A 12,554-nucleotide genomic window follows, 5' to 3' on the forward strand; every position below is an offset into this window, starting at 1 on the left:
CTCTGCCTCCACCTTCCTCCTGGATCCTGCTTGCAGTTCCCTGGTGACTGTCTTTAGGGCCCTGAGGGATGGGGGGACCTGACCCATCCTCAGAGTGCCACCTTGTCTGTACAGCCCAGGCCTGGGGCTCTGGACCCTATTGCCCCTGGGAACCCAAGGTGCTGGGAGGCAGTTTTCTCTGCACCCAAGTGTCTCAGGGCTCCGAGGTCTCTTGGCCGTTGGGTGGGGTTGGGGGAAGGTGGGACAGTGGTGGGCCTTTGCCCCAGGTGGCTGGACTGGCCTGTGATTGGCCCCACACCCAGATCAAGCTGGTAAAGCAGGAGTAACCATCAGCTGGGTGGAGCCTGGCCAGTGGTTCTAACTTCCCAAGGCCGTGGCAGCAGCTCCAGCCTGGGCTCTGGCCCTCCCTCATCATGGCCCAGTGCACAGAGACTGGGGCCCTTGGCTTGTAAGCTGGGAAGAGTCCCTGGGTGGGTAGACAGAGGGGCAGGCCCCAGGTCCCAGAATGTCTATATTGAGGAGCGATGTTTATATCCGCAGGATCCCTCGGATGGGGTCTTGTGGCCATCCCCGGGGGCTGGGATCTCAGTTCACCACAGGACAGCCTGGTATCCACAACCTGCTTCAGCGCCTCTGGTTCACCAGGGAGACTTGGGGGCAGGGCATCTTGCCTGGGGTCCCCATCCTCTAAAGAGAAGAGGACGAGTTAGCAGGGTTCAAGTCTGACACACCGTCTCGGTCGAGGCTGCTCACTGTCACCCAGTATTGGCAGTCTTCCCCAGGTGGCCCGCATGTGCTCACACATAGTCAAGCCTGGCTTGAACCCTGACCTGCTGCACCTGATGCCTGCTTGAGACCTGGGACCGGCCTTCACTCTCCCCACCTGCCTCCCACAGTTGCCCGTGGCCCAGCTGGACCAGCCAGGCTGGGCCATGCCTGCTTTCCACACCATCTGTGACTTCGCTGATTTCTGAGCTTGGATCATCCCTCTGCCCACTACCAAATTCTTTTCCCGGGTGACCTGTGGGACCCAAGCGCTGTCCCTGACTGCCCCAAGCAGGGCTGCTGGCTTTGATGGGCAACCTGCCCTGCAGTGAGGTGGGGGTGGGGGTGTCTTTACTGTGACTGGAACACCCATAGCAGACCCTGCGTGCCTTGGGACAATTTGCACACCATTTCCCCCACTCCAGGTGCATCACGGGGGGGGAATGGAGGTGGCCCCAGTGGTAAAGAACACGCCTGCCCATGCAGGGGATGTAAGAGACGCAGGTTCGACCCCCGAGTCAGGAAGATTCCCTGGAGGAGGGCATGGCAACCCACACCAGTATTCTTTCCTGGAGAATCTATGGACAGAAGAGGCTGGCGGGCTACAGTCCACTGGGTCGCAGAGTCGGAAGACAACCGAAGCGACAACACGCACGCACAGGTTCATCATAAGCTCACGGGGGGCGGTTCATAGTGACCTGGCCTGCAACCTGTCAGGGGCTTCTGCCCAGCACCCCCTCCCCGCAGTCCTACTCACCCACTCTGGCTTATCCTGAGGTTCTTCCCTGTCCCCTGAAGGAGGTGGCCACAGTAACCGCAGACCTGTTAGCTTGCCCAGGAGCTGTTCGCTCTGCATGAAATACACATCCAGGGTTTTTTCAACTCCTACCACCCTCTGGAGAGGCATGGTTCTGCTGCTGAGCAAAAAAAGAAAGTACCCCCTCCCCCTACCACGCTACCCTCAAACCACCTCACTCTCCTGGGTCTTAGATCCTACCAGGGGCAGACAAATCTACACATGACATGCTGGGGGCAATAGGGGCTTGGAAGAAAAATAGCAGGGGCGTGATAGCATGGGGGCTGGGCTGTCTGCTGTGAGGTAGGGGGAGGATTGAGACGTTTGTCCACCGTGTGGACAGGGAGGAAAGAGCCCACTCAGGAATGGGGGTATTGGGTGCCGCTGAGAGGAGGCTGAGGGCCCTGCTTGAAGTTTGACCATGAGATTTAGGCCGTAGAGCTCCAGGGGGGCCTGCAGCTTTGGGGATCTTGACTATTCCAGCTGCTCCAGAGCCTGGTGTTTTCCAGGCCAGAGTAACAAGCCAGGAAGGAACAAGCCCGCAGAGGCCGAGCTGCTAATCTATATACCCAGAAGCAGGAATGATGGAAGAATGGTATTCCTATTTTTTCCTATGTTGAAACATGTTTCGTTCCAATTAGGTTTCTGGTACTTTGAAAAAAAACTTCTGGATTAGTAGCACTTTTGCAATGATGATGCAACTCTGTCGCCCCCTGGTGGCCATTGATGTGTTTGCGGCAGCAGGCAAACTGCGCCCATAGGAGTTTCTAGGTAGGTCCTTGAAGCGTTTTTCTGATTTTTCAGACCCCTTCTTGAACATCTACATCAAACAGGTGTCTGGCCTTTGCTTGAACACTTCCACTGATGAGGAGAGGTGACTCTATTACTCAACAGCCAGTTCCATGGTGGACAGAAGTTGTGAAGAAAATGATTCTTTACCCAGAGAAAAAAAAATTCTCCCTTGTAATACCAAAGCAATAGGAAAGCTGATAGGGGAACTTCCCTGGTGGTCCAGTGGCTAAGACTCCATGCTCCCAATGCAGGGGGCCCAGGGCTCCATCCTTGGTCAAGAACAATCCCATAGGCCACAACTAAGAGCTTGCATGCCATAACTAAATATCCCACATGCAGCCAAATAATTTTTTCTAAAAAAGAAAGAAAAGTGATTGGTGGGAAAATCAGGCTCTCAGAACAGGTAATTGATAGGCCATATTAGCTTGGGACTGAGGTTGTCTAAATGAACCACTTTCTCAGCAGTGTGAATCATTTCTATATTCCAGCTATTTCCAGAAATCACCAAAGCTCTGATGAATGGTGATGGCAGTGATTTAACTCCCTTTAAGATGGATTTTATGTTTCCACTCTTGGCTGGATATGCTCGAAAGCAATTAAGTTGAACTTAGATATGAGTTGAAAATCGAACTTTTCACTGATACATGCCATGGTCTCAGCTGCGCAGAATGAGGGTGTTTCACTTGTATATTAGCTAGGGCTGACCTATAGGTATTTAGGTTATAGTCCATGATGCATGGGACAGTCTGACAAGGACAGGTGCAGACCCTGAGTCTCAAATGCCCTGCAGAAAGGCATGGTTGGGGGATGTCCTGAGATTAGCAGGCTTGGTACCCAGTAGTTGCTAACTAATATCTCATCCTGCCATGATGTGACGTGGCAGAGGGAGAAGCCTAGGGCAGCTAGAACTAGAAGGGTAGGGAAGGCTTCATCATTTTTAGTGTTAATTCTTAGCTTAATCCTCCTGTTGTCAGGGAGCATGGTCCGTGTGACTTTAAATCTTTGAAGTTTGTTGATATTTACTTTTTTGGTCAAGCATAGGATTGATTCTGTCAGTATTTCTTATGTGTTGGGAAAAAAATGTGAGGTCTGCTAGCATGGGCAGCAGTGTTCCTTTTTTTTTTTTGTCTGCTTTTTTTTGTGGGCTAGATTAGCCAACCCCTGAATGACACATGATAAGAATGTTGTTGGGACTTGCCTGGCGGTCCAGTGGCTAAGACTCCATGCTCCGAATACAGGGGGCCCAGGTGCAATCCCTGGTCAGGGAACTGGATCCCACATGTGCAAATAAGAGCCTGAATGCCACAACTAAAAATTCCAAGTACCGCAACTAAAACCCACTGCAGCCAAATAAATAAACAATTCTTTTTTAGAAAAAGAATGTTGTTTGAAGCCACTGAACATTGGGATGTTTTGTTAAACAGCATTAATGTGGCAATAACTAGCTCATAGGAAGGTCTGCTGAAGAACCTCGAGGAAAATGAAAAATGTCATGGTGGGCTCAACAAGGTGGAAGAGGAACTTAGAAGACTCGGAACTTTGTGGAAATGAGTAGGAGGAAGGATTCTGGAATCCAGAGCTACCGTGAGGCTGCTTGAGTCTTGATTGTCACCCAGGATATCTGGAAAACCTTCCAGGGCTCTCCTGGTAGCCATGGATAAAGCTCTGACTTTGCATCAGACAGACCTAGATGTGAATCTCAGCTTGTCTCTGAGCCTTGAAGTCCTTGGCTATAAAATGGGAGAAGCCTTAACCTTCCAGAGTTGTTGAAGAAGTTGAATAGAATACTGGCACACCCTTGGGGGCTCAGAAGACACAGGCTCTTGTGATGTTATTACAACATGCTTGTTCATTTCTTTCTTGTGCACAAGAACCCTGCAAAGGAGAGGTTTGTGTCCAAGTTTCAGTTAACTGTTCTGAGTGGAAGTTACTAGAAAGTGGTCAAGTCAGGACTTGAGCCCAGTCAAGGCCAGCACTTCAGTGCCCTGCTCCATATAACCCGTCTGTTTCGTAGCCAGGGAATCAGAGAGAAACAGTAAAGAAAGTATCTGCTTTAGGTATAAGTTCAGTTTTTCAGGACTTTTCATGGAGGTTCAACCTATAGGACAATACACAGATCCCAAGTGAATAGCTGGATGAATTTTCACAAAGTGGACACACTAGGGTAACCCAAGTTAAGAAGTAGACCATGACCAGCACCCCGGAAACCCCTCCTCCACTCACCAAAGGTAACTACCATCCTGAATTCACACACCATCGATTTATCTTGCTTTTTAAAAAAAGTTTATGTAAACTGAATTTCACTTTACGTAGGATTTACCCTTGTTGACCAGGTAGTTACAGTCAGTTCATTCTCAGGACCGTAGCATGGTCCGTCATGGATCTTTTCTATACTATACCTGTTTCTCCTGAAGGACAGGTGGAGTATTTGGAGACTGGCATTACAAAAATTAATATTCATTGAATATTAATAGTAATTAATAAGGTTTATTAATAGTAACATTCATTGAATATTCGTTGGCAGGACTGATGCTGAAGCTGAAACTCCAATACTTTGGCCACCTGATGAGAAGAGCTGACTCATTTGAAAAGACCCTGACGCTGGGAAAGATTGAGGGCAGGAGGAGAAGGGGGAAGCAGAGGATGAGATGGTTGGATAGCATCACCGACTGAATGGACATGAACTTGAGCAAACTCCAGGAGACAGTGAGGGACAGGGAAGCCTGGCGTGCTGTAGACCGTGGGATCACAAAGAGTCAGACCCAACTTAGGGACTGAACAACAACATTACAAATAGTGCGGTTGAGAATAGCTGTCCTCCTCTTTTGGCAAACTCATGTACACATTTCTGGTTTCTACAAATTTAGGAGTGGAATTGCTGGGGATGGGTTCATTAGGCTACTCATCCCTTACTAACTTTATGAACCAAGGCAAATTATTTAGCTTCTCTTAGACTCACTTTTCATATCTGTATATTGGAAACAAAAATACTTTCCTCTCAGGATTGTGGCTGGGGCTTAATATCGGCAAGGCAACTGGCCCCAGGGTAGCTCCCCACTTTTTCCCCCAACCCTGCTGGGTCCTTGTTGCCTCGCACAGACTCCTCTAACTGTGGTGTGTGAACTTGGCTGCCTCACTGCCTGTGAGATCTTAGTTCCCTGACCAGGGATCAAACCCACATTCCCTACAGTGAAAGATGGATTCTTAACCCCTGGACCACCAGGGAAATCTCTGGTCCCCCCCTTCTTTTTTCCTTCCTCTGCTGTGCCAGAGCCCCCTCTGCCTGAGCACATGGCTTTTCATGCTAGGCTCCACCTTTGCCAGGAATCCTCACCCGGAACGTCGAAAGTTCACCTGCTGCCTGGGGCTCCTGGGGCTGCCTTTACACCCAGCCCATTCTCCTCTGTGATCCAGTTGCTGGCACCCAGCCCAGCACTGGCTTGCTGCGGTCACTGTCACTGCTAACGTGTGTTTTAATGATGGTCCCTGCTAGAGGCTGGCTTGCCTGGATGTCTCCCCTGGAGATAGGCCCAGCAGAGGTAAGGGATGAGGAGACCGAAGAACTGGCTGAGATGTAACTCGGGAGTTTAGAACAGACATTCCTCTCTTGCCTGGTCTTTCCTCTAGATTTCCAGGTAGGATGTTTTCTTAGGCCCCTGAATTTCTTTATTCTTTCTGGAACACGAGTTGGAACGTCAGAGAGCATCAAGTGGGGAACCTGCCTAGGGATGGATGCTGTCAAGACAGAGCTGACCCAATTACCTACAGCTGTGACCCCTTCTCTCTGCTCCTGGATTCTGGCTCCTGCAACGAGCTGGTGGACTATCCGTACTTTCTTCTGGGTCTCTCTCCCTTCAGCCCCTGGCCTCTCATTGGGTCTTCTCTGCCCCCAGTGTGGGTTTTAGTACCTTCCGGGTGCATAACAGACACTTCTGCGCTCTCCGTTTTCTTGTTCAGCAGGGGGTGGGTGCAGGGAAGTGGAGATGAACTGGGGCTGGGGTTGCTCAGCCTGGAGAGTGATGGAGGCAGGGGAGTCAGACAGTGGTTACAGCACACAGGGGCAGACAGGGTGCTCTGGCAGCCGGAAGAGGAAAGGACTTGCTGCGGGAGGTGACACCTGTGAGGACCAAGGGAGAACTCTAGGGCAGGGGTGCTCATGGCACGCTTGGAATTGTGAGTCATGTGGTGTGGCTGGATTTATGGGGCATAGACAGGCAGGGAAGCCTGGGTCTGGCCAGGCTTACTGAGGAGTTTGGGTTTCTTCCAAAAGACCCCTGGAAGCGTTGGAGGACCCCCACAGCAGAGACAGACGGCGCTGTGCAGGCCCAGGTCCCCGAGCAGAAGAGAGAGAGCTGCCTGCTGGAATCTGTTTGTCCAGCCCGTTACACGGGGCCTCCCTGCTGGCTGAGATGGTAAAGAGCCTGCCTGCAATTCTGGAGACCCGGGTTTGGTCCCTGGGTCGGGAGGATCCCCTGGAGGGGGGAATGGAAGCCCACTCCAGTCTTCTTGCCTGGGGAGTTCCATGGACAGAGGAATCTGGGGAGCTATATATATATATAGTCCATGGGATCGTAAAGGGTCGTGCATGATGGAGGACTAACACTTTCACTTTTCAGTTACACAGGTAGCTGAGGCGGGGGGGTCTTCTGATGGAGTTGTTCCTGTATCCTTCCTGACTTGAAGAACAGTGCGCCACCATCTTGCAGTGGGTGCAGACACCCTTTGAAGATGCACTATAGAAAGACGTCACCAGATGGCAGACCTTGAGATCGGACAGAGACCTCATTTCCACCCCGCCCCTGCCTCCATTCCCTTAGAATAGTTTTCGGAACTCCTGTTCACACCAGGCTGGCTCCACCCCACAAGTATGAGATTCCAAATTCTGCTTCTGTAAGCTTTGTACCCACAAGAAATCCTTTTGAACCTGTGGATCTGGACCACAGATTCTTCCAGGGTCTTGGGAGCTGTTCCAGCAGGGTGCAGTTTTTCCTCTGTCTCCAGAGTCAATTCCAGACATGGTGACCCCTCACCTCTAAGCGCTTCAGCATCTGTAACCTAAGAACAGGGACAGTCTCCTATGTAACCACAGGGCAGTTTTCAAACTCAAGAAATTTAACATTGTAGCATCTGATATACAGTCTATATTCAGATTCTGCTAATTGTTCAAAATATAACTTCTTCCCCTCAGGGAAAAAAAAAAAGACAGAGCTGACATCTCTGTAATAGCAGCCAGGAGCCTTGTGTTGAGACGCATTCCGAAGGTATTGTCCAGGCTCAGGAAAGAATGCCATGATCGATTGGTTATGTCCGTTAGGTGTCGGGGAGGCAGTGGTGCAGGTGGTGGTGGTGGAGTCACTAAGGCGTGTCCGACTCTGCGAGCCCGTGGACTGTAGCCCGCCAGGCTCCTCTGTCCGTGGGCTTCTCCTGGCAAGAATCCTGGAGTGGGTTGCCATTTCCTTCTCCAGGGGATGGGAGCTGGTGGCGGCATGTATTTCTTAAAATCTCTGTTAGTTAGTATTGATAAAAAATGGACATATATTCGATTTAGAACTATAAATAGGATTTTTAAATAGGTAAGCTAAATCCTTTTACACCTATATGAATATTGGTATATTTGGGTTGATTTCTACCATCCAAATTTTTGTTTTCTCTTTACTATCTATACCTTTTTTCCTTTTCTTCATTGAATTTGTGAAGTTTCTGTAATATCCTGGTCTGTTTTCTCCTCTAGGCTTGTTTGCAACATAGAAAAAATTATTTTGGGGGCTACATAAACATTTTTAATATACACATTTGCTATTCAGTGTTTCTTTCCTTCTGAACAATGCCCCTTCCTAGCTTATTTTTATCATGGTAAATGCAACATTGATGATTTTTCTGAGTTGATTAAATTTGTTTATATATTTTATAAATTGACTTGCTGATCATTTTTTCCCTTACCACATGACATTTTCTTTTTGCTGAATACCTCCACCATTACCAGCAGTTAACATTAATCCAGGGCTTCCTTTGTGGCAGACACTGTCCTAGTAATCCTGCATGCGTTAAGTCCGGTAGTCCTCCACAACATCCTGTGAGCGTATCATCTCTGCTCTGCGGATGAGCAAACAATCACAGAGGCAGGCAACAGTTGGACATGACTGAGTGACGAACACGACCACGAGGCAGCTGCCCAAGGTCAGCGGGGTTGCGGAGAGTCCAGAATTGTGCTCACTGTGTTGCTCTTTGCTCTGTGTTTAAATTTTATTATTTTGAAACCATTTTAGATTTACAGAAAATTTGCAAGGGTGGTACAAAGAGTTCCCCTATACCCTCCAACCAGCTTTCCCTAATGTTAACATCTTGAAAGACCATGATGCACCCAATAAAATGAAAAGTCACCCCAGCAGAATGCTGTTAACTAAACTACAGACTTTGATTGTATTTTACCACGTTTCCACTAATATCTTTTTCTGTTCCAGAAGCCAACCCAAAATACTATATTGCATTTAATGTGTGTGTATATACATCTCTTTGTCTTACTGTCTCTCAAACTTGGAGAGATTTTTATACAAACTTGAAATATTCATAATATAATACTTAAAATAGTACATATAAATATATTTATATATTTAAACTTTTTAATTAAAATGTAAAATATAATAAACATTTATATGTAATATATAACATAGTTTTTAAATTAAAAAATTGAAGTATAGTTAACTTACAATATTGTATTAGTTTGTTGTAACAGCAAATTGATTGTTATATATATAGTATATATATAGTATATATAGTATATTACTTACATTATTATATATTTATATTATTGTATATATTATATATATTATTACAATATATTGACTATCACTATTATATTTATATTGCTAGTATATTTATATATATTATTATAAGATATGTGCTATTCAGTAGGACCTTGTTGTTTATCTATTTTATATATAGTGGTTTGTGTCTGCTAATCCCAAATCTCTATGCCTGCTACCTCAGAGGGGGCAGTTGACTTTGGGCTTCCTTTGTGGCTCAGCTGGTAAAGAATCTGCCTGCAATGTGCGAGACCTGGGTTCAATCCCTGAGTTGGGAAGATTCCCCTGGAGAAGGGAAAGGCTACCCACTCCCTTATTCTGGCCTGGAGAATTCCATGGACTGTATAGTCCATGGGGTCGCAAAGAGTCAGACATGACTGAGCAAACTTCACTTCACCCACTAATATATATATATATTTATAATATATTAAGTATATCATAAAATATATTTAAAGCTATTTTTATTATTGAAGACTTCAAGTTTATATATAATACATATTTTAAAAATTATTTTTATTAAAACATATAACATCTAATTTATATGAAATATATAAGATTGTATAATGTATTTATATTAAAATATATTATAAATATATTAAAATACATTTAAACTATTTTTATTATGTAAGATTTCAAATTTATACAAAAGTAGAGAAGGCAATGGCACCCCACTCCAGTACTCTTGCCTGGAGAGTCCCATGGACGGAGGAGCCTGATGGGCTACAGTCCATGGGGTTGCAAAGAGTCGACTGAGCGACGTGACTTTCACTTTTCACTCTCACGCATTGGAGAAGGAAATGGCAACCCACTCCGGTGTTCTTGCCTGGAGAATCCCAGGGATGGGGGAGCCTGGTGGACTGCTGTCTATGGGGTCGCGCAGAGTCGGACACGACTGACGTGACTCAGCAGCAGCAGCAGCAGAGAATAATAAAATAGTAAAATAAACATTTAAATAAAAGTAGTATTAAAATTTATTCTTTACTCAGCTTCAAGAATAACTAACTCGTGACCAATTTGTTTCATACTCCAAACCAAATTATTTTTTTTCCTTGTCTTTTTGACCTGAATTTCATAGATATATATACCTTACATACCACTTTCTTATTTTACCTACTTCCTATGTGGCAATTCTCTAGTCCAAGTATTTTATTAACCATAGAGTTTCTAGAGCCAACACTGGGAACTTCTCTTTTTTTTCCCAAGAAGTCTTTGCATACCACTTTGTAGAAACAGTTGAACAGGCTAGGGGTGGCAAAGTTACAAGTACTTAAAAAAAACAAAAGCAATTTAGCACCAAAGGTTAGGACACGTGGCCTGGGGACTGACTCATCTCTGTCCTCTGCTTTAGGTTATGTTCCCATGGCCATGCCATTTCTTTCGTTTAAACCCCAATCTCCTAATTTACAAAGTGTGGATACTTAATCTACCTCATTGAATTCTTGTGAGGATACCATTAAATAGTATATTTTAAAGCCATTTTAATATTGCATAGTTTCTATGCACATATAAAGTCTTGTACGTCCCTGGTGGTCCAGTGGTTAAGAATCCGCCTGCCAGTGCAGGCGATGCAGCTTTGATCCCCGGTCCCAGAAGATCCCACATGCCGCAGAGCAAATAAGCCTGTGCACCACAACTGCTGAAGCCCCTGTGCCTAGAGCCTATGCGCCACAACCAGAAAAGCCCCTGCAATGAGAAGGCTGAGCACAGCGATGAAAAGCAGCCCCAGCTTGCCGCAACTGGAAAAAGCCCGTGTGCAACAAGGAAAACCCGCGCAGCCAAAAATAAATTAAATGAATCTGTTAGGTGGGTTTAAAAAAAAAAAAAAAGGCACCCCAGTGTAGTTTGTTTTGTATGCCTTTTATTCTGGTGAATTGTATCTCTCATCATGCATTTAAGAGGTTTGTATCTTCTTTCTGCTGCTGGTGGTTCACTCTCCCGGTCTAATGATCTTCTCGGGGGGCGGTCAGGAATGGGGTGTAGTCGTCTGTCTCTGACTGCCTGGTGTCGCTTTCGCAAACAAGCTTCTGGGGAACGAAAGACTTAAGGACAAACATGGGGCGGCAATCTGTGCTATCAACATTCCAGACGTCGGGGCTGGGGAGACGGGGGGACACCGCAGAGGCGTTTCCGTGGCCCTTCTGCCCTGCGTTTGGAAGGTTGACCTTCAGGGGACTCGGGCTGTCCTCCTCCTCCACTGTGCTTCTGTTGACACAGGCAGCCTCGTGCTCCTCCAGCTTCTTGATGGGGACCATGTGGCAGGCGTTGTATTTGCAGCTGGCCATCTTTTTGGCTTTCTTGGGGTTGTTTCTCAGGCATGATGCCAGATGGTACTGAAATCTGCTGAGTGGGATTCGGTGGTGAGGATTGTAAGGGGAAATTTCTAAGGCTTCTGGCTCCATGGGGACTAGTTCTTGAAGTAGGGTCACCCACTGCCTGGAGTCACGATGAAATGCCCTTCATGGAAAAGCCCTTTGGTAAGAAGGATGGAGCGGTCCTCCGCTCCAGCGCTGCCCCTTGGAACTCTGGAGCCGCAGGTCTGAATCTGAACAACTCGGGCTGCCTATTCTCGGGACCACGAGCAGTGGGTCGGAAGAGGGACAAGGGGATGAGAGGAGCCACTGCACAGACAACAGGCGGTCATCAAGTGGCATGTGAGACAGAAGGACCATTCAAAGCAGATGCCAGAGCCCAAACCGCAGTGGCCCCTCGGAGCTGCAGAACGAACGTGCCAGCCGGCCTTTGCCTCGAACTCTCACTCATGTGCTGCTGCCGGGCAGTCATGGACAGTGACACTGGGCATTGTGAGTCACCAGCCGAATTCTTGTTGTCCTTTACTTTCAAGGCATGAGGTGGGTTTGGGGAAAGCTGCCATTTACAACTAATGGTGACATGTCATCATTTAGCTGTCTTTCTATTTTGTTTTTTTGTTCCAGTTGAGGTCTATGTTAGTTTCTGGCATACAGCCAAGTGATTCAGCTATACACACACATATATTCTTTTTCAAATTCTTTTCCATTATGGTTTATTACAAGGTGATGAATATAGTTTCCCGTGCTGTAAAGTAGAACCTTGTTGTTTACCTATTTTACATATAATAGTTTGTATCTGCTAATCCCAAACTCCTAATTGATCATTTACCAGTCTTTAAACCTACAGGTTTAATATCATTTGTGATACATTTGGGTTTAAATCTACCATCTTCTTTTATGCTTGGTTCATTTTCTTCTATCTTCCTTTAAATAGACTTTTAAAAACTCCATTTCTTTCACTAGTTTGTAAGTTATACACTGTAGAACTAATCATTTCGTGGTTACTCTACAAGTGAAAACAAAGATAATTTATCAAGGCTTAAAGTTAATAAGTATTAGCTTCTTTCTGGATAATACAGAGCTTTTTCT

General features: G+C 46.4%; 1 protein-coding gene across 1 annotated transcript; it reads right to left on the reverse strand.

The window, feature by feature from the left end:
* Positions 1-11,096: 11,096 nt before the first annotated feature.
* GTSF1L (gametocyte specific factor 1 like) lies at positions 11,097-11,555 on the reverse strand. The gene is made up of 2 exons (XM_065919780.1): positions 11,271-11,555; positions 11,097-11,195 (listed from the first exon to the last, which is right to left on the reverse strand). Exons 1-2 carry the CDS (start codon positions 11,553-11,555, stop codon positions 11,097-11,099), a joined length of 384 nt encoding a protein of 127 aa, XP_065775852.1.
* Positions 11,556-12,554: the final 999 nt, after the last annotated feature.

This window comes from Muntiacus reevesi, chromosome 2 (assembly GCF_963930625.1).
Source record: "Muntiacus reevesi chromosome 2, mMunRee1.1, whole genome shotgun sequence".
NCBI classification, from domain to species: domain Eukaryota; kingdom Metazoa; phylum Chordata; class Mammalia; order Artiodactyla; family Cervidae; genus Muntiacus; species Muntiacus reevesi.